The following is a 26342-nucleotide window of genomic DNA, read 5'->3' as shown; positions in this document are numbered from 1 at the left end:
CTGAGGGGATTTGGCAAGTGCCAGTAACACAATCCAGTAATGAAGGAGTTAATTGTTGCATGCTAATTAGTTAGTGAGGTCAGAAGTCAGTGACCAGGTAATTGATACCTATTGTTCGGGTGGGTTACATGCAGGTCTACACGTAGGCTTTAGATATATCTTCTTTGTGTTGCACTCTGCACGTGTTCAGTTCAGTTCAGTCTATCCATAGTAGTAGCCATGTAATAGTCTAAGCAGCAAGCTGGCTGTTGGTGCTAGCTAATAAGAAAGATGTTTATTGTTTTTCTTCCAAGTTTCCCTTCCCTGTAGTAAGTAAACTTTATTTCAGTAAAGCAACTGGTCTCTGCCTCATTATTGAATGAACTCTGCTAATTAAGTATTTGTCCAAATAACATGTTCTAATTAATTAAGGGCTTTATTTGGGCTACCTTGTGTTCCTTTTCCCAGAGGCGTAGCTCCATCGGGATGGGGGTGCATACGATGCACCAGGCATGCACCCCTGTGGGGATGTGGTGCGGGCGTTCCGGGGCAGGACGGGGGCGTTCCGGGGCGGGACAGGGGTGGAGGACGCATCGGTGTACCGGGCGCTTTTCCCCCTTGCTACACCTTTGCCTTTTCCTTCTTTACTGCTTCCAGCCTAAGTGCTTCATTTACACACACTTACAACAACTCTTTAAGGTAGGCCAGTGATATTATCTCTCGGCAGAGCAAAGAGCAGTTTCCCCACTTTCTCTGGTTCCTTCTGTGCTCCTGACCCCAATGGGACTCAATTCATGCCTGGGCTGGACCCAAACCAAGAAAAAGAGAAACCCTAACCTCACATCCAACTTCAATTCTATCTTTTCTCCTCCATGGGAAAAAGAGCCCAGAATCCTGCCTCCCCCATACCTGTGTTTCATGGTGTTTTTCATTCAAGCCCACATAAAGGTTTCTGTCGAAAATTATTTCTCCAGTGACCCACAAGGCAGTTGTAGTTTTAAAGACCTACAGAAGAAAGGGAATGATATTAACTTAATTTGATTTTCCAGTCCAGGTCGGCGCAGCTAATACAGTGTGGAATATACCTGCAAGGCATTGACTAAAGCCAGCTCGGCAGTCACAGTGACATTCTCTTTCTCCGACATGATAAAACAATTCACAAGCTGGTACTGGATTGTCTCGCTGCTCTGAAAAACAAAGAGGGCCGGATTAGATTTCTTCGCAGGGTATGAAAGCCAGAGAGGGAACGCAAGATGCTGTTGGCAGGAACTGGGGCTCAAAATAGGCAGCGTGTTTCTGTCACAAAGCACACATTTAGCAATACCACGTGTGCAAAATCTTTGAAAATTGTTCCTGTTTAGAAGGCAGCAACTGTTGCTTTCCACCAGGACAGGAAACGGTTTGACTTGGACAAGATATCTCTCCAGCACATTTTTATCCAGTTCTTTTTCTAAGGAGATAAGGCACATAGTGTTTCTTCTCCTCTTGTAATCCGCACAGCAACCCTGCAAGGCTGCATATGCTGACAGAGAGTGTGTTGGTATTTGCAAGTGTCTGTCACAATCCAGCTACTAAAGGGTTAACTGTTCTGTAGATCACTGTTTTATGACCTGCCCTACTGGTTAGCTATTGGTCAGTTTGTCAGACTTGCAGTTAGTTAGTTAAGACATGCAAGTGGTCACATAGTCGGAGGTAATAAAGTCAACTCTAATTTCTTTGTGTAGGAGCAGCAGTGGCGTAGGAGGTTAAGAGCTCGTGTATCTAATCTGGAGGAACCGGGTTTGATTCCCCACTCTGCCGCCTGAGCTGTGGAGGCTTATCTGGGGAATTCAGATTAGCCTGTGCACTCCAACACATGCCAGCTGGGTGACCTTGGGCTAGTCACAGCTTCTTGGAGCTCTCTCAGCCCCACCCACCTCACAGGGTGTTTGTTGTGAGGGGAGAAGGGCAAAGAGATTGTAAACCCCTTTGAGTCTCCTACAGGAGAGAAAGGGGGGATATAAATCCAAACTCTTCTTCTTCTTAGTGTGTGTATAGAACAGGAGGCTAGTTAGCAAATTAGCTGTAAGGATATAGTCTTCTGAGGTAAATATGCAGCAGAGCAGAGTAGCCTGCTATTGTTTTATCTCCATGTAACCCTTCCCTTTTAATCTAGTAAAGTATATTTTTATACAAACGTAACTCAGCATTCCTGCATATCTTATTTTGCCATTGTGCATCTTTTTAAGAATCTCTTTGAATGTATCACCTTTAACACCCTTCGGAGTGACTGTCCTAAAATTATGCAGTGTATTTCACGGCAGAATGAGGATTTGACCCTGGGTTTCCCAGATCCAAATCTAGCATTCAGACAGCCTGCCCACCGAACAGCCAACGCTTGCATCAGAGGAAGTGGGCTGTAGTCCAAGGAAAACTAACACTGGAATTAAAAAAAACACCTGAGAATCTTTTAAGGTGCTGCAGAGGTTTTTTTAATCCGCGTGTTCGTTTGATTTCTCCATCACTTGATCACATAACAACAGCCAGGATTCCACAAAAGATTTATGCAGACCCAACAAGAGCCAGAACCCCTTTTACCTCTGAGCCGACGTGTCCAAAATCTCTCCTCCTGAAATCACTCGCAGTTCTGCATATCGTGGTATTCTAGGGGGAGTCGAGAAAAATCAGTGATATAGTTCTTAAGTTGCAAGGTTTGTATCATATATTAGTGGCTAATGGGACACATGCAGGAATACAGGGGGGGGAGTCCCCTTTTCCAGACCCCCTCTCAACCCCCCTCCCCCAGGAACAAAGTTATGACCACACTGGAGGTCAGTCTTGCTGTCGTCATATTGTGGGGGAATATAAGTTAAGAATTTGTTCTTCTTCTAATAGGATCCATTCCCTGATCCACAACAAGGCACTAGCATCATGGTAGATCTATTTGACGGTTTGTACAGGGCAAGATCTATTTGACAGTTTGTACAGCCTTGAAAAAGGCGGACTCAGCTCCATGTGCATTGACAAGCTGATAAGAACAGGTGTACATTTGTATATACAGTTGGACATAGCGCAGCATACTGCGTGGACTTGTGACACTCCGTGGCTGGCGAAGCTCTTTGTCAGAGAGAATCGCAAAATTTAAAAAAGCCCTTCTTCTGGAAGAGACATCTGTTGTCGTGTGCTTTCTTGGTTTGCTGACACAACCAACCGCTTTGCTCCTGAGAGGCATTTCTGCCACTGGCCCTGACAAGTCCGTCAACCTGGCACAGTTGAAAAATTGCAGCCTTCCATCCAGATCTGTACTCAACACTGTCAGCCAGTCCGTCAGGCTATTTACTGCCAGAGACCAGCATGTAATAAAAGAACTATAAGAACATAAGAACAAGCCAGCTGGATCAGACCAGAGTCCATCTAGTCCAGCACTCTGCTGCTCGCAGTGGCCCACCAGGTGCCTTTGGGAGCCTAACAATGCAGCAGGATGTGGAAAGCAATGGCCTGCAGAACACATAAGAAAGAGCCTGGATCAGCCCAGATCCATCTAGTCCAGCCTCTGCCACTGCAGTGGCCCACCAGGGTGCCTTTGGGAGCTCAATGAAAGCAGGATGTGAAAAGCAGGCCTTAAGAACATAAGAACAAGCCAGCTGGATCAGACCAGAGTCCATCTAGTCCAGCTCTCAAGTACTCGTGAGGGCTGGGCCCACCAGGGTGCCTTTGGAGCCTTACCAGCAGGATGTGAAAGCAATGGCCTTAAGAACATAAGAAAGAGCCTGCTGGATCAGCCCAGAGTCCATCTAGTCCAGCTCTCTGCTACTCGCAGTGGCCCACCAGGTGCCTTTGGGAGCTCACGAGCAGGATGTGAAAGCAAGGGCCTTAAGAACATAAGAACAAGCCAGCTGGATCAGACCAGAGTCCATCTAGTCCAGCTCTCTGCTACTCGCAGTGGCCCACCAGGTGCCTTTGGGAGCCTGGGCACGCAGCAGGATGTGAAAGCAAGGGCCTTTAAGAACATGAAGAAAGAGCTCCTCGGCTGGATCAGCCTCCAGAGTCCATCTAGTCCAGCTCTCTGCTACTCGCAGTGGCCCACCAGGTGCCTTTGGGAGCTCACGAGCAGGATGTGAAAGCAAGGGCCTTAAGAACATAAGAAAGAGCCTGCTGGATCAGCCCAGAGTCCATCTAGTCCAGCTCTCTGCTACTCGCAGTGGCCCACCAGGGTGCCTTCTCGGGAGCTCACAGGCAGGATGTGAAAGCAATGGCCTTAAGAACATAAGAAAGAGCCTGCTGATCAGCCCAGAAAGTCCATCTAGTCCAGCTCTCTGCTACTCAAGAGTGGCCCACCAGGTGCCTTTGGGAGCTCACGAGCAGGATGTGAAAGCAAGGGCCTTAAGAACATAAGAAAGAGCCTGCTGGATCAGCCCAGAGTCCATCTAGTCCAGCTCTCTGCTACTCGCAGTGGCCCACCAGGTGCCTTCGGGAGCTCACAGGCAGGATGTGAAAGCAATGTGGTCTTTAAGAACATAAGCCTGCTTGATCGTTTCTCCAGAGTCCATCTAGTCCAGCTCTCTGCTACCTCGTGAGCCTGCCAGTGCCTCTTTGGGAGCTCACGAGCAGGATGTGAAAGCAAGGGCCTTAAGAACATAAGAAAGAGCCTGCTGGATCAGCCCAGAGTCCATCTAGTCCAGCTCTCTGCTACTCGCAGTGGCCCACCAGGTGCCTTCGGGAGCTCACAGGCAGGATGTGAAAGCAATGGCCTTCTGCGGCTGTTGCTCCCGAGCACCTGGTCTCCTAAGGCATCTGCAATCTGAGATCAAAGAGGATCAAGATTGGTAGCCATCGATCGACTTCTCCTCCATAAATCTGTCCAAGCCCCTCTGAAAGCGATCCAGGTTAGTGGCCATCACCACCTCCTGTGGCAGCACATTCCAAACTATATATGAAGGAGCATTACAACCAAAAGAAACAGCTTAATTAATTCCTATCATACAGTTAAATCAATCCTGCAGTCTTAGCCAGAATCCTTTGTCCTATCTCGGAAGCTGCCGTTCCAAATTTAGCCAGCTTGTGTGTTACATCAGCCTTTTTATCAGAAAGTAAGAGTGCCAAATAGAACTGCTTGCTTCATCGTGCATGTTTCATAAGTAATAGTGATATCAAGGCACCACAGATCTGCGTATAAAAGGCACTCTCCATCGACGCCTGCTCTACAGTTTCAACGCTGCCATCCCCACTTGGGCAAAAACAATCAGCTAAAGGGATTTTGTATTGTCGAAGGCTCTCACGGCCGGGATCACTGGGGCGCTGTGTGGTTTCCGGGCTGTCTGGCCGTGTTCTAGCAGCATTCTCTCCTGACGTTTCGCCTGCATCTGTGGCTGGCCTCTTCAGAGGATTTGAGCTGTGTGGTTTCCGGGCTGTCTGGCCGTGTTCTAGCAGCATTCTCTCCTGACGTTTCGCCTGCATCTGTGGCTGGCATCTCCAGAGGATTTGAGCTGTGTGGTTTCCGGGCTGTCTGGCCGTGTTCTAGCAGCATTCTCTCCTGACGTTTCGCCTGCATCTGTGGCTGGCATCTTCAGAGTGACGAGCCGTGTGGTTTCCGGGCTGTCTGGTCAGTGTTCTAGCAGCATTCCCTCCTGGATCGCTTCGCCTGCATCTGTGGCTGGCATCTTCAGAGGACGATGTGGTTTCCGGCTGTTCAGTCACTCTTAGCAGCACTCTCTCCTGGACGTTCTCACTCTGCATCTGTGGCTGCATCTCTGGTGGAGGATTTGAGCTGTGTGCTCCGGGCTGTCTGGCTTGTTCTAGCATTCTCTCCTGACGCTTCTCACTTCTGCATCTGTGGCTTGCATCTTCAGAGGGATTTTGAGCCTGTGTGGTTTCCGGCTGTTCAATAGTGTTCTAGCAGCATTCTCTCCTGACGCTTCACTGCATCTGTGGCTGCATCTCAGAGGATTTGAGCTGTGCTCCGGCTGTCTGGTTGTTCTAGCAGTATCTTCTCCTGACGCTTTCGCCTCTGCATCTGTGGCTGGTATCTTCAGAGGATTTGAGCTGTGTGCTCTGGCTGTAAGGGTCATGGTTCTCAGCAGCATTCTCCTGACGCTTCGGGGCCTGCATCTGTGGCTGGTATCTCTAGAGGGATTTGAGCTGTGTGGAGCCTGGCCGTTCACACAGACTCCTAGCAGCATTCCCTCCTGACGCTTCGCTTGCATCTGTGGCTGGCCTCTTCAGAGGATTTGAGCTGTGGTTTCCGGCTGTCTGGTTGTAAGCCTCTAGCAGCATTCTCCTGACGCTTCACTGCATCTGTGGCTGGCCCTTCAGAGGATTTGAGCTGTGTGTGGTTCGGCTGTCTGGTCAGAGTTCTAGCAGCATTCTCTCCTGACGCTTCAGCCTGCACTGTGGCTGCATCTCCAGAGGATTTGAGCTGTGTGGTTCGGCCGTCTGGTCAGGTTCTAGCAGCATTCTCCCTGACGCCGCTTCTGCATCTGTGGCTGGCATCTCTGGTGAGGATTTGAGCTGTGTGGCTCCGGCTGTTCGGTCATGTTCCCCAGCAGCATTCTCTCTCCGGACGCTTCGCCTGCATCTGTGGCTGGCATCTTCAGAGTGACTTGAGCTGTGTGGCTCGGCTGTCTGGTCATGTTCTAGCAGCACTCTCTCCTGACGCTTCTCGCTTCGCATCTGGGTGGCTGGCATCTCTGTGAGGCATTTGAGCTGTGTGGTTTCGGGCTGTCTGTCATGGTTCTAGCAGCATTCTCTCCTGACGCTTCGCTTCGCATCTGTGGCTGGCATCTTCAGAGGATTTGAGCTGTGTGGTTTCCGGGCTGTCTGGCCGCGGTTCTTAGCAGCATTCTCCTGACGCTGGCCTGCATCTGTGGCTGGCATCTTCAGAGGATTTGAGCTGTGTGGTTTCCGGGCTGTCTGGCCGTGTTCTAGCAGCATTCTCTCCTGACGTTTCGCCTGCATCTGTGGCTGGCATCTTCAGAGGATTTGAGCTGTGTGGTTTCCGGGCTGTATGTGGTCGGGTAGTTCTAGCAGCATTCTCCCGACGCCACTCGCATCTGTGGCTGGCATCTTCAGAGGATTTGAGCTGTGTGGCTCTCGGGCTGTCTGGTTGCAGCCCTAGCAGCATTCTCTCCCGACGCTTCGGGCCTGCATCTGTGGCTGGCCCTTCAGAGGATTTGAGCTGTGTGAGCCCGGCTGTTCGGGTTTGTTCTAGCAGTTCTTCCTGACGCTCTGCATCTGTGGCTGGCATCTTCTGTGAGGATGAGCTGTGTGGTTTCCGGGCTGTCTGGCCGTGTTCTAGCAGCATTCTCTCCTGACGTTTCGCCTGCATCTGTGGCTGGCATCTTCAGAGGATTTGAGCTGTGTGGTTTCCGGGCTGTCTGGCCGTGTTCTAGCAGCATTCTCTCCTGACGTTTCGCCTGCATCTGTGGCTGGCATCTTCAGAGGATTTGAGCTGTGTGGTTTCCGGGCTGTCTGGCCGTGTTCTAGCAGCATTCTCTCCTGATCGCTCTGCCTGCATCTGTGGCTGGCATCTTCAGATTTGATAGAGCTCGAAGCCAGAATTAGCAGACGTTGCCAGACTGGTTGGTATCTTCAGAGGATCTGAGCTGTGTGGGTTTCCCGGGCTGTCTGGTCAGGTGGTTCCAGCAGCATTCCTCTCCTGACGCTTCGCCTGCATCTGTGGCTGGGTAATCTCAGAGGACGGCCGTGTGGTTTCGGGCTGTCTGGTCAGCCTGGCAGCATTCTCTCCTGACGCTTCGCCTGCATCTGTGGCTGGCATCTTCAGAGGATTTGAGCTGTGGTTTCCGGCTGTCTGGCTTGGTTCTAGCAGTATATTTCCTCTCCTTCTGACGCTTCGCTCTGCATCTGTGGCTGGCATCTTCAGATTGGAGCAAATTGTTTAGTAGTATTTTTTCCTGATTGCCAGAGCCTGTGGTTGGTATCTTCAGAGACGATGTTGGGAAAGCATCCACTTTATATATACTCTACTTGCTTTCCCAACATCAGATCCTCTGAAGATGCCAGCCACAGATGCAGGCGAAACGTCAGGAGAGAATGCTGCTAGAACACGGCCATACAGCCCGGAAACCACACAGCACCGAACTAAAGGGATTTTCTTATATCTCCTGTCTAATACAGGTGAGGGAAAAGCAACCCCACCACAGTAATGTGAACACTCTTCTGTGTTTAGATATTCCAAACACTCTTCAGTGTCCAGGATAACTGGCATTCGTAACACTGAATTAGAACATCTATTTCAGATTAGAACATCTATTTCACCCACAATGCATTAGAAAGGCCATGGGGAAAAACAATCCAGTCTTATAGTGCCGAAATACTGGCCTACCTTGCAGGGATCATTTCACTGTAAGGAGTATTACAATGTGTGAAGTGATTAGGCTAAATGCTGCAAATAAAAAAAAAACAAGGAAGAGGAGGTGAACAGTCTGCCCTTCTTATATTCCTTCCAGGCATTCCAATTTCTCTCTCTTCCTTTGGACATTCTTCTCTAGCCCCTAAGATGGCGGCCGAGAGGCTCTGAGGGGACGCCCTCCCACTCCAACCGGAAGTCAAGAGGCTCTCTTCCCTTTTTCATGCTTAACTCTATAACGGTGACGCAAAGATCAAACGCCTCCTCCCCCGTCCCTCCTCCCGTCGCCTGCAATTGGCTGAACGCGGTGGCTGACTGACGGGTCGAGACCCCACCCCCACCCCCCACCCCCGCGCGCCAACAAGTCCCCTCTCGCCGCCGCTCCCGCTAAGTCTCGCTCAACGAGCCTGTTCTCGCGAGAGCCGTGTTTGAAATGGCGGCGGCCCGCCGGTGGAGGCAACGCGCGCGGGCTTCGAGCGGTTGAGGAAAGGAGAAGTGAGGCCCGCCCGCCCGCCTGTCCGCTTCCGGCCCGCGCCCCCGTCCCCTCCGGATGGAGAGGCGCCGGCCGCGGCTGCTGAGGACCTACGCCGGGCAGCGGGGCCTCGGGCGGAAGGCGGGCGGCGGCCAGGCCGGACTGAGGCGCGTGTGCCCCGCCCCGCCCTGGATCTCGCCCCTGGTCGACCCGCGGCACTTCTTCAGCAGCTCCTCGGCCTCCTCCCTCGACGAGGTTCGCAGCCCGCCCCGCAGGAGGGCCCAGCAGGGGGCCAAGGAGAACCGCGCCCCGGCCAAGAGGAGGGGGGGCCGGGCCTGCCGCCTGCCCTCCACCCCGCTGTGCAAGAACGTCACCCGGCGCCCCCGGCGAGCTGGCCTTCGGCTGCGGCCTCCCTTAGGGTGCAGCACCCCGCAGAGACCCCTGGAGGTGGTGGAGGGGAGCTCTGCGTCCTCCTCCTGCCTCTGCTGCAGCCCTTCTAGCCCACCAGACGTCCTCAGGGAGAACCGCGGCACCCCTGGCCATGGGCTGCCCAACCTGAGCTTGGTGACTATGGACAGCGATGCGCACATGCAGGCCACCGCAGGCAGCTTGGAGCTCTTCTCGCACGGAGACGCCGGGAGCCTGCTCCACGAGCCCCCTTATCTGAGTCCTCAAGTGCGAGCTGCGGCCATGCCAACTTCCGAGGCGGATCGCCCACCATCTTCTTGCCTGCCCTTTCGAAGCCAGTTTGCCTTGCCGTCAGGTGGCCTCTGTGACAGCGCAGCACCTCCGCTCAGGGACTGGGGAGGCCTCGCAGTGCCTTCCAATAACGCTGTGTCTCCTCCAAGTGGGCGTCTTCGAGATGTCGATGGGGACCATTCCCCAAAGCTGCCGGTGACGCCAAAGACCCACACGCCACCCCAGAGATCTCTCCAGGGAGCTTTCCAGTTACAGGTTCACGTGTGTGATGGAAAGGTTGCCCTCTCTTTGCCAAAGGGCACAGAGCCTCTTGAGCACAAGAGGCAGAGGATGTCCGTTCAAGTGGACGCGACACCATATAAAAGAGCAGATGAAATCAATGGGGTTCTCTCAGACGACGGGAGTGACTTCAGCCTGCCCGAAAACAGCCCTCGCCTGCAGCCTGTTGTGATTCTCGACAATCGAGTGGTGCCCAACTGGTTGGCTGCTAAGAGCTCTGGAAAACAAGCAGTGGGTCGTTCGCAGGAAAAAGACTGTGCCTTGGAGTCAGAGTCCCCCTGTGCCATTCCTGGACTGTCTGACCCCAGCAATCAAGTGATCCCCACCTGTGGTGGGGGAACCACTGGGAAGAAAGCCTGTATCAGCGGATTCAGTTCCAGAAGGTGGGGCCAACGAGGAAAACCCGGGCAGGGCCGGCGCAAGAAAAACACGGGGTGGAAAAAACAGGCCGACATCCCCCTCCTTCAGGATCGTCCGAAATGGAACGAGACGGAAGACGACCTTGTTCCCTCTTCGTTTTTGGATGGCTCCCCGGTAACAAACTGCACCTTGTGGCGCAGGATCCGAGCCTCTCTTTCCCTCCACAAGAAAAAGAAAATTCTGTCCGAAGCCGAAAGTTTGAACAGCAGCAAGCTGAGCACTTCCTCAGCCAGATCCCTCCCTGCGGGGCCACCCAACACCCCTTTCACTCGAAAACTTGGCTATTCGATTTGCCCTTCCTCTTCCATGGTTCTGCTGTCGTCCATGAACTCCTCTTCTGTCGCAGAGGTGATGCTGACTGATGCGGAAAAAGTGTATGGGGAGTGCCAACAGGAAGCCCCCGTCTCCTTTGAGGAGTGTATCCCCCAGGACAGAATGCGAAAATGTGAGAAAATTGGCGAGGGGGTCTTTGGGGAAGTTTTCAAAACAGATGGCGAGAAGGGAGCCGTGGCTTTGAAAATCATTCCCATCGAAGGGAGCGCCAAAGTCAACGGAGAAGCTCAGAAGACTTTCAGCGAGATCTTGCCAGAGATCATCATTTCAAAAGAACTCAGTCTTTTGGCTGAAGAGGAGGAGAACCAAACGGCTGGGTTTATCAGCTTGCATTCTGCGCACTGCGTGCGAGGAGCCTACCCCGAGCGTCTCCTGAAAGCCTGGGATGACTACGACAGGCGGAGACAGTCTGAAAACGACAGGCCAGATTTCTTTGGAGACCAGCAACTCTTCATGGTCCTGGAGTTTGAGTTTGGCGGCACCGACCTGGAGAACATGAGGAACCGGCAGCTGAACTCTGTGTTAGTCGCTAAAAGCATTTTGCACCAGGTCACTGCTTCTTTGGCGGTGGCAGAGGAAGCGTTGCAATTTGAGCACCGGGATCTGCACTGGGGGAACGTGCTGATCAAGAGAACCACCTTGCGGGAGCTGAGTTTCAAGCTGAAAGGGGAAAGCCGCACCCTTCCCACTCACGGAGTCCTTGTGAACATTATCGACTATACCTTCTCCCGGCTGGAGAAAGATGGCCTCACGGTGTACTGCGACCTCTCCGCTGACGAAGAGGTCTTCCAAGGGAGAGGGGACTACCAGTTTGACATTTACAGGCAAATGAGAGAGGAGAACTTGAACGGTTGGGCTGATTATTTTCCCCACAGCAATATCCTGTGGCTTCACTACCTGACAGATAAGCTTTTGAAAGAGGTGTCTTACAGGAAGAAGCCCACATCTTCCTCCATGAGGCAGGTGCAGAAACAGCTGGAGTTGTTCTCTAAAGGGGTTCTCAGCTTCTGCTCTGCCACAGAGCTGTTAAACTCAAGCACCTTCTTCCGCTGAGTTGAGGTGGGCTGGAGGAAACACAGCACCACAGGAAGTGTTTTGTAAACCCACAATAGCAAATACAGCAATTATATTTTTATGTATAAAGTAGTAGAGGATATACTGAATAAACAGCAGGAAAGGAACTTTTTTATTTCCTAGTTTGATTGGTTCAGGTTATTGTTTGATTTCAGCCTGTGTGCTTACGAAGGTAACTTTGCGTTCAATTAACTGAAAAAATATGTTTTGTTTTCTAGTCAAAGGTTTATCTCATAATAAAATACTATTGCAACTTACTAAAGTATCTATCGCTTCAAATCTTAGAGCATTAAACGTGACAAATCATGATTTGTTTGATGCTTAACCTATCTTAAAAAAAACTAGATAATCTATTTTGATTTATACCAAATATTTGGTTTATACAAATAACGTTGTTACTGCTGCTCAGTACTGCACTAGTTAGAGTTTTAAGACTCAGGGATCCTTCTGTGTGCTCTGCAGGTGTGTTAATTTTTTTTTACTGGTTTTGTTATCTTTCCTGGGCACATTGCAGTATGTCTTATAAGGCCCACTATGGGGAAATAGTGTTAACTAAATGTGGTAGCAAGGACGGATCACACTAGCCTGGGCTTGTGCTGTCACAATGCACGTGGACATTTGGTGGCTGTGTTTCCTTCAATTGGTGTATGCCTGCTATAGCATGTACTTTTGGACAAGAGGTCAGACAGCCTCCCTGCCCCATGTCACTGTGTCCTTCTAAGCTGCTGTGGCCATCAAGGATTTTAAAAGCCACAACTCCAGGGGTAAGGTGGGGTTGTGGCAATTCCCTGAACTAGCATGGGCCAGCAAGCGTTTCAGTGAAAGCTGCAGAAGGAAGGAGGTCTTCTCTTACCTTGCCAATAATTTCCTTCAGGGAGGGGATACGTCTGCCAAAAGTGGAGAGTTTTAAGGTCACAGATTTCCTGTCAAGCAATTTTCTGAACTACTAACCTTGTAGATTTATTTGCAATGCTGATTTCATGCAACATGTGAGTGACATCTGCGGGCAGATTGTGTGGTTGTGACCGGAGTCCCATGTCTCTAAGGCCTGTGTTTTGTTTTTCATGTTTAAAAACCCTGTGAAGTAACACTGTTGCCCATGAGCAAGAGCTGTAAAGCCCATTCCTAGGTGAAAGCAGGAGGAGAGAGCCATGGGATGACAGGAAGAGGGGGCATTCAGAAAGATACCCCAGTGGCGCAGTGGTTAAGAGCAGGTGTACTCTAATCTGGAGGAACCGGGTTTGATTCCCTGTTCTGCCATTTGAGCTGTGGAGGCTTATCTGGGGAATTCAGATTAGCCTGTGCACTCCCAACACACCTCAGTTGGGTGACCTTGGGCTAGTCACAGTTCTTCTAAGCTCTCTCAGTCCCACCTACCTCACAGGGTGGTTGTTGTGAGGGGGGGGAAGGGAAAGGAGTTTGTAAGCCCCTTTGAGTCTCCTTACAGGAGAGAAAGTGGGGATATAAATCCAACTCTTCTTCTACCTGCCCAAAGGGACACCGGTTAGAGCAGACCGCGGCTGAAGAGCCCAGGTATGTCAGTACAAAGGCATTCCCTGGCCCATAGGTAGCAATCACCCAACTACTGCAGCAATTTCTTCTATTCAAAGCCAGAAGGAGCCTACGCAAGATGGAAAGCGTTACCTGAGTTCCAGTTGCGTCCTTCACATGGATGATCTGGTGGTTAGTGACGAGGGCTGGGACCCAGACCTGCAACTCGAGCGGCGCCCCGTATGGGTTTTTTCCGGTTATCTGCAAGGCAGTATCAAAAGTCAGCAAATGGCACTGTTTGCCCACAAACGGGCACCTAGGTGAAGGGTGGTGGCCTCAGACCTACATTAAATTCCAAGCGGATGGTCCGGGAGGCTGTTTCACTCATGCTCACATACAAGGAATGATCTGTCCTGCAGGCAAAAACAGAAAAGATAATAATGTTGTCTTTATGGTACAAGCGATGCCTGCATCAGGGTGGGTAGGAAAGGCTTGACAGAGAGTCACACATTTCTTTTTGAGAGAGAGTGTCACATATTGGAAGTCTGTTTTCATTTCAGTGCGAAAATGTATGCCAAGTGTCTCCCCTTCAGTATTCAATTAATACTTCCCTATTATTATAGGGTTGTTGACTCGTGGTAAGCGCTTTGAACACTTGCAAAGTGCTACTTCTGCACACATTTAATTATTGTTTTCATATGCAGAGATGTTTAAAGGAAACAGCTGTGCCACATGCTTAACCTGATTAAACAATAAAATAAAATCGGTTTTATTACTACTAATAAAATTAATTATTACTAATAAACGGAGGGTTACCCCCCTCCCCCCCCCCCAGTTTATTCTGAAAGGTTGTGTTTATTGACCTGTCTTGTCTTGCAGCTGAAGAGGGTGGAGCGTTTGGGACCACTTACCTGCTGAGGAAAGCTGTGAAAGCATATTTCACATTGAAGAAATGTTCTTCAAGCAGGGCTGGGCTGTTTGGGTTGATGCTGTCACAACAAACAAAGGGTTAGCAGGATGTCTCTTGAAATCTCTTGGTGGTGAAAAGTCCTGTCAGGTCACAGGCTGCTTTATGCCAACTCCTCGTGCGGTTTTTGAGATAAAAGACATTCAGAGGTGGTTTGTCATTGCCTTCCTCTGCATAGGAACCCTCCCTTTGGGTCTTGTACCCAAATACTAAGACACAACAGAGGAGCAGCAGTGGCGTAGGAGGTTAAGAGCTCGTGTATCTAATCTGGAGGAACCGGGTTTGATTCCCAGCTCTGCCGCCTGACCTGTGGAGGCTTATCTGGGGAATTCAGATTAGCCTGTACACTCCCACACACGCCAGCTGGGTGACCTTGGGCTAGTCACAGCTCTACGGAGCTCTCTCAGCCCCACCTACCTCACAGGGTGTTTGTGGTGAGGGGGGAATGGCAAGGAGATTGTCAGCCCCTTTGAGTCTCCTGCAGGAGAGAAGGGGATGTAAATCCAAACTCTTATTATTATTATTCCGCACATGCAGAATAATGCACTTTCAAACTGCTTTCAGTGCTCTTTAAAGCTGTGCGGAATAGCAAAATCCACTTGCAAACAGTTGTGAAAGTGATTTGAAAACGCATTCTTTTGCATGCGGAAGGGGCCAGAGATAAATAAGATTGTACACTAATGCAGAAGAAATGAAATGCACAGATATAGGATGGGTGACGTTTGGCTTGACAACTACACGTGAAAGGGATCTGGGAGTTCTTAGTAGACCACAAACTGAACATGAGTCAGCATGGAGTAATGGATTCAAGGTGCAGGAAAAGAGATTCCACCTAAACATTAGGAAGAACTTCCTGACTGTCAGGGCTGTTCAACAGTGGAATTCACTGCCTGAGAGAGTGGTGGAGTCTCCTTTGGAAGTTTTTAAACAAAGGCTGGATGATCATATGTCAGGAGTGCTTTGGTTGTGTGTCCCTGCATCACAGGGGGTTGGACTTGATGGCCCTTGGGGTCCCCTCTAATTCTATGGTTCTATCATTCTAAGCAAATCACACCTCTTCTTGTTGGAGTCTCCATGTACCAACTTGAGGGGTAAAGGAGTGAGTTGTGGCAGTGGAATTGGCTAGTACTACTCTGGCCTGCCATTTACCTGCCCTTCCTGTGGAGTGAGATTACTGAGCATGACTTTCAGGGGGCTGTCCTTTTTTTTGGCTCTAAAATCTACCAGAATTACTCCAAAGTGCAATTTTAACAGATCATTTTTAAAACTGTATAAGAGACAGATAACCAGAGCGCCTGGCTAAGGTAGGCAGATTCGTAATGAAAGATGTTTCGGTTAATCGGAGTGGTTTGCTCCACTAGTCAAGAGCGAGGTTTTGCTTACTTGCTGAGGTTAACGGTGATGCTCGGAGAGTCGTCGGGGAACTTTTTTTCCTCCACTTGCCAGGTCACGGAAAAATCTGCCTGTGATGTGAAAGATCAGAGATCAGTTGAATGTCCGTAGAAATGCTCACCGAAGCGGTTGCGTTTTAAAACTCTGCCAGGCAGTCTTTGAGGCAAGTATTTAGCTGTCCGTTGGCGTTCTGCAGTCAAGAGGGGTCTGCTGGATTCAAACCAATATGAACATTTAAGACCCGGCATCTTCTCTTTGAAACTGATGTATCATCACTGGATGTTCAAATTCTGATTTCTGTGAAAAACACGGCCCCTCCGGCCCAGGGGCGTAATGCCCATTGGGCAAGGTGGGCAGCTGCCCAGGACACCACCTTGTAGGGGGCATCAAAATGCAAGGTTCGTTTTTGGGTATTTTTAGTGGTTTTCCATTTTTGGCCTGTAGGGAGCGCAGTTTTTAGGCTAGCGGCACCATTTCTAAAGGCACAGTCTCAAAACTTTCAGCGTATCATCAGGAGACTGTCCTTGTGCTACCCTCCAAGTTTGGTGAGGTTTGGTTCAGGGAGTCCAAAGTTATGGACTCCCAAAGGGGGTGCCCCCATCCCCCATTGTTTCCAATAGGAGCTAATAAGAAATGGGGGCTACAGTTTTGAGGGTCCATAACTTTGCCCCCCCGGACCAAACTGCATCAAACCTGGGGGGTATCATTAGGGACACCCCTGCTCTACATCCTTCCTTCGGGATATTGCTTTTCTCCTTTTACTGCAGCTCTTTCTCTCCTGTCCCTCTTGCATACATAATAATAAAACATAAAATCATGTTTTATTTCTCGGCTGTTGTTTCTGCAGCAACACACACAGTGTGTCCTGCCCTTCAGGCTCCCTTAAGAAGAGTTGAAGAAGAAGCGTTTGGATTTATGTCCCCCCTTTCTCTCCTGTAGGAGACTCAAAGGGGCTTACAATCTCCTTGCCCTTCCCCCCTCACAACAGACACCCTGTGAGGTGGGTGGGGCTGAGAGAGCTCCGAGAAGCTGTGACTAGCCCAAGGTCACCCAGCTGGCATGTGTGGGAGTGCCCAGGCTAATCTCAATTTCCCAGATAAGCCTCCATAGCTCAAGTGGCAGAGCGGGGAATCAAACTCGGTTCCTCCAGATTAGAATGCACCTGCTCTTAACCACTACGCCACTGCCGCTCCTTAAGGTGGTTTTCCCATCCAAACTGGGCTTTCGCTTCTCCTCAGACACCCTGCTGTTGGTTCTTCTGTTCCCTTCCCAGAAGTTGGAGTATTTGTGAACATTCCGTGACATTGCCTTACAAGGGGAAAGCTGTGGTGTTATGTACCAGCCAGCAGCCCAAGAAGTGTTTTGAACAGGACAGGTGCTGCTGCACAAATAAACACCATGCCTTTTAATCTCTGCTGGTGACTTACTGTCGTTCTGAACACGGGATGTCCAATCTTACAGTTGAGAGAGGAGAACTGAGGTTTGGTGGGTCGAGGGGCGTCACAGTCGATTGCCGCCGAAGAAAACTGCTGAGATATGGACAGGAAGATTCAAACCAGAATCCCACAAAAACTCCTGCCGCTAGCACCCTCTTGCATCCCCATTTTTCAGACTTGCCAGTTGGCAAAGTTGCTGGTGGGCTGAGATATTATTATTACTATTATTATTATTTAGATTCATAGACCGCCCAATCCCCCAAGGGGCTCTGGGCGGTGTACAATAGCAGCAATAAAATAAAATACAAATATAAACATTAAAATCCCTTAAAATCACAGTAGCGGCATTACCATAAAACCTGCATTGATTGATTGATTGATGGCATCTGATCCAAAGGCCAGGAGGGGGACAGCAATGGCAAAAATAACAAAGATACAATACAGGGGCAATACCGGAGATGGTGTAAAAATATAATGCAGGGCATCAAGATAACCTATTCCTATAGATGAGACCCCCATCTGAGCCCAGCACTGAGAGCAAGAATCAGCCCACACTGTTTTAAAACTACCTTGCGACTTGTTCATGCTCTAAGAATCTGCCAGCATCAGTAATACATGTTTTGCCGTGCTGCGAGAATCTGGATCGGATAAGATCTATATATATTGAACCACATCTCAAACAGCCTTCCCTACTTTGGGATGAAGAGTCAGTTCACCATCTTTTGTCAGACAAGTAGTCAAAAAAAACCACAGAATGTGGCCAAGTTCTTAACTGACGCCTTGAAAATTTCCAGGATAAAGTCAAATAACAGCCCAGAGTCTTGATTTTAAAGCAGCAGAGCTAGTTTTACATTCATATCGATTTTATATTTTAAATTGAAGTTTGAAGTGATTGTTTTAACCCAAATACTTATTTATTTTACTCTATGACATCTGATAGATTACTGTAACTCACTGTCATTGTATGCCAGGAAAGGTTTTTGAAATTGAAACTGAATTGAACTACCTTGCTGGATCAAGCCAAGATGGTCCCTACTCTGTCTCTGCCTGTGGGAATTGTAATCCATGAACATCTGGAGCACCATAGGTTGGCCAGTCCTGCATTACACCATGCTGGCTCTCTGACTTACCTCTTGGACCTTTTTAAAGCCCAGGTTGGCTGGGTACTCCAAAAGCACAGATGTCATGTAGGAATTGTCACCGGTGTTTGCCAGGTGGAGAGTCATGGTCAGATCTTTGGTGACGCCAACCACCAGCTCCTTCCTAGGAGGGTGTGGAAAGAGAACAGGAACCACTGCAGACTCTGCGCTTAGGCCGGGCCTTTCACTCCTGCCCTTGGCTGGCACACACACACAGAGCTGCTTGTTTTTCACCTCCTTGGCAGGCCAAGTGTGCCAGGATGCTTGTGAAGGCAGGAAAACCAGCAAAAAGAAAGGCATTTGAGTGCCAGGAGTAGGGGCCGGAGCTAGGGGGAACTGCGCCTGGGGCACGCGTGCGCCCTGTGCCCCTGCCACACCCCCACCACGCCCCTGCACTGGCACGCGCCCGGTGCATTGCGTGCACTCCTGCTCCCTTGGCGCTACGCCACTGGCCAGGTGCCTCCCGAAAGGATCCCTGAGCACAGTCATTTTTGCATTGATGGCTCACTGCACTCCTCGGGGGCTTGCCTCTGTCCAAAGTTATGGTGCCCCCATCCCCCATTGTTTCCAATGGGAGCTAATAGTAGATGGGGCTACCCTTTTGAGGGTCCATAACTTTGGACCCGCCTGAACCAAACTTCACTAAACTTAGGTGGTATCATCAGGATAGTCTCCTGCTGATACCAGCCAGGTTTGGTGAGGTTTGGTTTGGGGGGTCCAAAGTTATGGACCCTCAAAAGGTCCATAACTTTGGACCTTTTGAGTGGGTCCAAAGTTAGATGGGGTCCAAAGTAGATGGGGTCCAAAGTTATGGACCCCATCTACTATTAGCTCCCATTGGAAACAATGGGGGATGGGGCACCTTCTTGGGGGGGTCCATAACTTTGGACCCCCTGAACCAAACTTCACCAAACATGGGAGGTATCATTAAGAGACTCTCCTAAAGATACCCTGAACGTTTGATGCTGCTAGCCTAAAAACTGCGCCCCCTGCAGGCCAAAAACTAAAAAAACACTAAAAAATACAAAAAACACAAATGAACATGGGGGGGCGGCAGCAAAACTCCAATTTTGCACCGGGCTCCATTTCCCCTAGCTACGCCTCTGTGTGGGAGCCCCAGCTGGTTTGGGAACATGGTACACTGGCAGAGGGCATGTTCCTGATTTGAAATGGTCCCCTATTTGATCCACCAGGGAAATTTGCATGCAGCCAACAGGCCATGTACATTTCCCAGAATATGGAGCAAACAGTAGGTGAACTGGAGGAAATTCAACCCAAAACTGAACTGGAAACTTAGGAGGTCGAGGATAACGCTATAAAAAGGAGCAAAATTTGTCTTTAATCCAGTGGCCTAGAAGCCTGTTCTTTTTATGTATGCGTTTTTTAAGCGGAAGCAACAGTTGCCCAAGAAGTTGCGAAAATAGATCAGGAGGAAAGGTTTAACCCTGTATATACCAGGGTCCCCATTCAAACTGGTCCTCTGCGCACCTGAGAATGGAGTTCCAAACGTGGTATTCAAATTGCAAACACGATAGCATGGGGACATGCAAATCTGACTTGCCTACCCCACAAGGCAGAGGTGGGATCCAGCAGGTTCTCACCAGTTCCCGAGAGTGGGTTGCTAATTATTTGTGTGTGCCGAGAGGGGGTTACTAATTGGGTCCGCTTTCCCGTCTCCACGCCCTCGCCTCCCCGAGAGGCCTTTGAACGTGAAGGTTCCATATGGCAATTGCGACTAATAATGTAACTCCCTGAACTGGGTTAATCCCTTTCAGGTACTGCAATTCATGGATTCTCAGCCTTTCGTGCCTTTTATCTCACCAGTCTCTATCAAAGAACCTGTGTGTTTCACCATTGCTGTGTTCAGATTTGTGAGGTGGGGCATTTTCTATAATGTGATGATGATTTAGAAATGACCTGGTGCAAAAAAAATTGGGGGGGGGGGTCATGGTGGGGTGGCTGCCCATAGGGGGGGCATCCAACTCAGGTTTTGCCCAGGGCTCAGGTTTGCCTAGGTACGCATCTGCCCCCTTTGCTGAGGGGGGGCTGGGGAGGGAACCTGTTACTAAAATTTTTGGATCCCACTGCTACCACAAGGTTATTTGAAGTTAACAAGAACAGAAGGAACTGCGTGTCTTGAGCTTAGATATAATGTGTAAGCTTCGTGTCATTTCCCAGACTGTGGCACTTACGTGACCCTTGCTTGCAATTCTTCCCCCTCCCCCCTTTAAAAACATTTTTATACTGCATCCTCCCCTGTACGGTCTCCATAGGGGAATCCAGCTGCTCCAGCTAATCAACTGAACACCAGATAACGCTTCTATATGTGGCAGGGGAACAGAACTAAAGCTGTGTGCAACAGACTTCCCTCTGTGATACACCTCTGAAGATGCCGGCCACAGATGCGGGCAAAACGTTAGGAACAAGATCCACCAGACCACGGCCACGCAGCCCGGAAAACCCACCAGAACCAGTTGAATCCGGCCGTGAAAGCCTTCGACAACACATAGAACTAAAACTCTTCATATTTTGGTCTTCAAGTTTGCCTTTTCTCACCCCCACAACAAACACGTTCATAGACTCACTTGGTATGAACAGCCAAGGTCAAGCGTGGAGAGCAGACGGTCTTGTTATTGCAGTCCTCCTTATAAGGCAACTGAAATTTTGACAAGGATCGGGTGGGAGAGAGAGAGAGGGAAGATTTATCTCTGCTGAGTGTGGGAGAGAAGCTAGAATGGGTGTCTTTTCTTTACTCCAAGACAAGATAGAGAGGAGGGTTCAAAGCAGAGAAGGGCAACGAGGATGATTGAAGGATTGGAGCACCTTCCTTATGAGGAAAGGCTGCAGCGTTCGGGACTCTTTAGTTTGGAGAGGAGACGTCTGGGGGGGGGGGGATATGATTGAAGTCTATAAAATTATGCATGGGGTAGAAAATGTTGACAGAGAGAAATCTTTCTCTCTTTCTCAGAATACTAGAACCAGGGGGCATTCATTGAAAATGCTGGGGGGGGGGGGGGAGAATTAGGACTAATAAAAGGAAACACTTCTTCACACAACGTGTGATTGGTGTTTGGAATATGCTGCCACAGGAGGTGGTGATGGCCACTAACCTGGATAGCTTTAAAAAGGGCTTGGACAGATTTATGGAGGAGAAGTCGATCTATGGCTACCAATCTCAATCCTCCTTGATCTCAGATTGCAAATGCCTTAGCAGACCAGGTGCTCGGGAGCAGCAGCAGCAGAAGGCCACTGCTTTCACATCCTGCATGTGAGCTCCCAAAGGTGGGCCACTGTGAGTAGCAGAGTGCTGGACTAGATGGACTCTGGTCTGATCCAGCAGGCTAGTTCTTATGTTCTTATCCTTTCCTCTGATGAAGGACTGGGCTGCTGAGCTTTTAATAAAGTGCACAACAGAGAAGATTTGGGCGCCTTCAGATCCCCACCCCCTCCTACGCACGAAACTGCGCTTCCCAAAAACCCCTCTTCTGCAGAGCTCTGCAAAGGAAGAATCTTTCTCCTCTAGCTCTGGATTCTGTGCCTCCTCCGACTCATGTCTGGAGGAGCCTTGGAGGAGAAGAAAAGTGATGGGCGGCCCAATCCTGCTCAGTGCTCAGCACAATAAGTTAGCCTCTTGTTTTCTCTCGGCAGAGAAGGTAGGATAGATGGAAGGGAAAGAAAAATGATGCTAACATGCCCCCCCCCCCCAAACTCAGCACTGTAGCAGTTGTTTGGATTTCCCAAACAGGGCTCAGAGTGTACCGACGACAGCCAGAAAAAGAGTCAGGCTGAGGCGCACTGTGCACGCCACAAAGATATTCTAATCTGAATCAACGCTTTGAAATTTTTTAAAAGACCCATTTGTTGCATATGTACCTGGAAGTACATCACCGATGGCTGATTAATATCAAGGATAGGCATGGGATCTTTCCGGTCTTCTCTGGAACTGGAAAGCTGATAGTGGAGTCTGACAGCGATGCTGGAGAAGCAGTTATCGTTGCATGGCTGGAATATGAAATGGTAAAAAAAATAAATTGCAGTCACAAACGGACAGTGTGTAAAGAGGGAAGCCCAGGACCAGAGGTGGGATCCAGCAGGTTCTCACAGGTTCCTGAGAGTAGGTTACTGATTATTTGTGTGTGCCGAGAGGGGGTTACTAATGTGTGATTTTGCCATGTGATTTTTGCCTTAGTGATGCCCCTCCTCTCAGCAGTAGCGCCCAGAACTTGAAGCAGTTTAGCAGGAGGTGCACCGGCATGCGTGGCAGCCTGCGCCTGCGTGCATTCGTTTCCCGCCCAAGGACCGGCGCAGTGGCTGCGTCCTTGCCATAGCCCCACCCAGGAATGGCCCGCCCATGAATGCCTGGCCATGCCCCCGTCATGCCCTGCCCAGCCCCACTGGCGCTACGCAACAGTTTGAATCCCACCACCATGGGAACCTGTTACTAAAATTTTTGGATCCCACCACTACATAGGGGTCCCTTTCCAAAGCGGCCATTTTCTCTAGGGGAAGTGATCCCTGTTGCCTGGAGATCAGTTGTGATGACAAGACATCGCCAGTCACCACCTGGAGGTTCATCTTGTAAGAAAAGGCAGGGGGATGGATGCACCAGAGATATGGCAACCATATAGATTGTTATGATCAATGCCACTCAAACAATGCCGCTCCTAACATAGATCTATATCCAATGGCTTAAGCCCGGAGAACGTGGGTAATTTTCCCCTCAATATATAATACACAATTTCACAAGCAACTCTCAGCTGCACCTGACTGACAAGGTGTCTGTTGTGGAGAGAGGAAGGGAAAGGAATTTGTAAGTCACTCCAAGACTCCTTATAGGAGAGAAAGGCAGGGTATGAATCCAAATTCCTCCTGCTTCTTATACTCCAGGAATTTGTCTTTGTGAACATAAGAACAAGCCAGCTGGATCAGACCAGAGTCCATCTAGTCCAGCACTCTGCTACTCGCAGTGGCCCACCAGGTGCCTTTGGGAGCTCACGTGCAGGATGTGAAAGCAATGGCCTTCTGCAGCTGTTGCTCCCGAGCACCTGGACTGTTAAGGCATTTGCAATCTCAGATCAAAGAGGATCAAGATTGGTAGCCATAGATCGACTTCCCCTCCATAAATCTGTCCAAGCCCCTTTTAAAGCTATCCAGGTTAGTGGCCATCACCACCTCCTGTGGCAGCATATTCCAAACACCAATCACACGCTGTGTGAAGAAGTGTTTCCTTTTATTAGTCCTAATTCTCTCCCCCCCCCAGTATTTTCAATGTATGCCCCCTAGTATTGTGAGAAAGAGAGAAAAATTTCTCTCTGTCAACATTTTCTACCCCATGCATAATTTTATAGACTTCAATCCTATCCCCCCTCAGACGTCTCCTCTCCAAACTAAAGAGTTCCAAACGCTGCAGCCTCTCCTCATAAGGAAGGTGCTCCAGTCCCTCAATCAATTGTGCAAAGACTGAGCACAGGCGCTACTCACTCCCTAGGAAATCTTTCCCATGGGATCCTTCACCACAGCAGGCACTCCTGTTTGCACTCACCAAAATATACAACTGCAGTTTAGTGCATGGACGCTCAGTGAAGTAAATCTCGCTGCTGTAGCTGGCAGTGTGGTCTTCAAAGTGTGCCCTCTTCTTTTCCATCTCAACATCCAAATCCACTGTGAAGCGTATGATTAGATTCTGCATTCCTAGGAGAACAGACCAGTTGCAGAGGGGGAAAAAACAACCTTGCAGTGTAGCCAGGAATATCTCGAAAAGGCCAGAAGTTCAGAGCTTTCTTCTTTAAACTTAGGAGATAACAAGAAAGGCCAACACCGATGGTGCAAAATAAAGTAAAAATACATTTTATTACTCGGTTAAAATTCCCAGAATTCCCTGCACCTTTTGACCTGGGGGTTCTTCAAGGGAACTGTTAGTCTTATTCTCTTTTTGGAGAATCACCACAAGATGAACACATTCTCCTAAAGAAGCCCCTTGGCAAAATGCATAGCGAATTTGGGGAATATCAATCGAGTAATAAAATATATATTTTACTTTATTTTGCACCATCGGCCTTGGCCTTATTTTTGAATCTCCTGTGACTGGTGGGACCCCTTTTATTTCTCCTTTAAATGTAGGAAATGACAAAATAAAAAGTGGGGTGAGGGTGGGGGGCGCGTGGGGGCGCGTCGTGCCTTGGGCGCAGTTTCCTCTCCCTCTGTCCCTGGGGGGCGAGCTGTGGGTTGGGTAAGACCTGTAGATTTGGGGGATGGAGCTTGAGCAGACTGGAGTTTGGGGAGAGTCCACAGTGGAGTATATTGGCAGACAGTGCATCCTCCATAGCAGCCACGTTCTCCAGGGCAGGGGTCTGCAACCTGCGGCTCTCCAGGTGCTCATGGACTACAATTCCCATCAGCCCCTGCCAGTATGGCCGTGCTGGCAGGGGCTGATGGGAATTGTAGTCCATGAACATCTGGAGAGCCGCAGGTTGCAGACCCCTGCTCCAGGGCCACTGATCTCTGTAACCTGGAGACCTGTTGTAATTCCAGGGGATCTCCTTTGGCCCCTGGAGGCTGCCAACCCCACAAAAAACTCATGCCGTATTTCCAGTGGCAAGGGCTAACCAATCAGGAAGAAAAACAGGAATTGTATATGGTAGCGGAGGGATCTGGGGTCTTGGCGGCCCCTTCAAGGGCAGAAAGGAGGGATATAAATGTTGTCAATAAAGAAACACAGTGGAACCTCGGTTTTCGTTGGCGATCCGTCCGAAAAGAATCGATGAAAACCAAAACCGATGAAAACTGAGGCAAACTTTTCCATAGGAATCCATGTGAATCCAATTAATCCGTTCTAGGCACTCCAAAAAAACATACCAAAAACACATTTTTGGTGAGTAAACATAGTGTCTAATGCTGAAAACAGTCACAAACAATAACACTAGGACCAGCTTCAGAGCCAGTGGACCAATGTCGCCCCAGAAAGCTGTCCAAAGAGGTCTGTTTCTGACGCCTCTTTAGGATTTGTCTGAAATGGGGCAAGACATTGTCATTAAACAAGTTGCAGAGACATGGCCTGCAACAGCTTTGTCCGGGTGATTTTTCTCCGCAAACCCCTGCACTTTACTGCAAATCGATGAAAACCGAGGCGAATCGATGAAAACCGAGACAAATTTTTCGCTGTGAAAAAATCGATGAAAACCGAAACCGATGAAAACCGAAGGCAATGAAAACCGAGGTCCCACTGTAAAATAAACAAGCATGACTTCGCCCAACTGCAGGAGTTACTTAAGCACTAGCAACTCTAAGGCTCTCTTCTTCCAGCTAAAAACAAATTACCTCCTCTGTATGCCAGCACAGGATAATTACATCTCTCCGCGGTTTGGTCTCTGGATCCCTTGATGTAAACAAGAGCTGGCAAGTGGCTTGATTAATTTGTCACCTGCGTTTTCATTACCTGGCCGGGCCATCTCAAGAGAGAAGTCTCTATGGAAGCATAATTCCGCATCGACAGTGCTGCTGTTGCGGAAATTGGATATTCTCTCCGGGGTAAATTGCATGGCGGGAGCCAACCGGAGAACTGGCCTCGAGCTAGACAGAGGAGAAGGAAGCACAGTCACCGGTTATGAAGAAGCTTTTCAGGGAAACCACCTCTGAGGAACTTTGGAGGGGCTGCCTCTTGTCTGTTGCAGCCAAGCCAAGCAGGAAGAGAGGCCAGGGCGGAGGGATATGACGGGAAAATGATGGATCCCCTTGACAGAGGACCTTCTGCGTGTAGAGCAGATGTGGTAACCACGTCCAAAAATGCACCCCCTGCAGGAACATCCCAGAAATTTGCCCAAGAATCTTTGTTCTGCATTGAGTTTTCTGCATTGCTGTCAATGGGGGTTGCAGGCTGGGGGGGGGGCACATTTCTGAAGACACAGTCTCAAAACTTTCAGGGTCTCATCAGGAGACTGCCCTAATGACACCCCCCGAGGTTTGGTGCAGTTTGGTTCAGGGGGGCCAAAGTTATGGACCCTCAAAACTGTAGCCCCCATCTCCTATTAGCTCCTATTGGAAACAATGGGGGATGGGGCACCCCTTTTGGGAGTCCATAATTTTGGACTCCCCAAACCAAACCTCACCAGACTTGGAGGGTAGCACAAGGACAGTCTCCTGATGATACGCTGAAATTTTGGTGCTGCTAGCCTAAAAACTACGCCACCTGCAGGCCACAAATGGAAAACCACTAAAAATACCCCAAAACTAATCCTGCTTTTTGATGCCCCCCAAAAGGTGGTGCCCTGGGCAGATGCCCACCTTGCCCAATGGGCATTACGCCCCTGCACTACAGATG

The 26342-nt window shown here is 49.5% G+C and overlaps 2 protein-coding genes across 2 annotated transcripts in view; one reads left to right on the top strand and one right to left on the bottom strand.

The window, feature by feature from the left end:
- Nucleotides 1-26342, bottom strand: part of ITGAE (integrin subunit alpha E) — a 73849-nt gene that overhangs the window by 2141 nt on the left and 45366 nt on the right. Inside the window, exons 19-31 of the mRNA XM_048519379.1 lie at nucleotides 25461-25594; nucleotides 23568-23716; nucleotides 21899-22027; nucleotides 20611-20681; nucleotides 18017-18149; nucleotides 16878-16979; nucleotides 15442-15521; nucleotides 14003-14080; nucleotides 13438-13504; nucleotides 13245-13352; nucleotides 2557-2622; nucleotides 1065-1166; nucleotides 889-984 (exon numbers count right to left, since the gene is read on the bottom strand). Of these exons, the coding sequence (XP_048375336.1) occupies nucleotides 889-984; nucleotides 1065-1166; nucleotides 2557-2622; nucleotides 13245-13352; nucleotides 13438-13504; nucleotides 14003-14080; nucleotides 15442-15521; nucleotides 16878-16979; nucleotides 18017-18149; nucleotides 20611-20681; nucleotides 21899-22027; nucleotides 23568-23716; nucleotides 25461-25594 (1315 nt within the window). The remainder of the gene's footprint in view (nucleotides 1-888; nucleotides 985-1064; nucleotides 1167-2556; nucleotides 2623-13244; nucleotides 13353-13437; nucleotides 13505-14002; nucleotides 14081-15441; nucleotides 15522-16877; nucleotides 16980-18016; nucleotides 18150-20610; nucleotides 20682-21898; nucleotides 22028-23567; nucleotides 23717-25460; nucleotides 25595-26342) is intronic.
- Nucleotides 8716-11857, top strand: HASPIN (histone H3 associated protein kinase). The gene has a single exon (XM_048519329.1). The coding sequence runs from the start codon at nucleotides 8874-8876 to the stop codon at nucleotides 11577-11579; it is 2706 nt and encodes a 901-aa protein (XP_048375286.1). The 5' UTR covers nucleotides 8716-8873; the 3' UTR covers nucleotides 11580-11857.

Source organism: Sphaerodactylus townsendi, linkage group LG16 (genome assembly GCF_021028975.2).
Source record: "Sphaerodactylus townsendi isolate TG3544 linkage group LG16, MPM_Stown_v2.3, whole genome shotgun sequence".
Lineage (NCBI taxonomy): Eukaryota > Metazoa > Chordata > Lepidosauria > Squamata > Sphaerodactylidae > Sphaerodactylus > Sphaerodactylus townsendi.
This window is presented reverse-complemented; position numbering and strand designations above follow the sequence as displayed.

Excerpts from the sequence above, each read along its gene's own strand:
- HASPIN (XM_048519329.1), top strand. The coding sequence starts at position 8,874 with ATGGAGAGGCGCCGGCCGCGGCTGCTGAGGACCTACGCCGGGCAGCGG.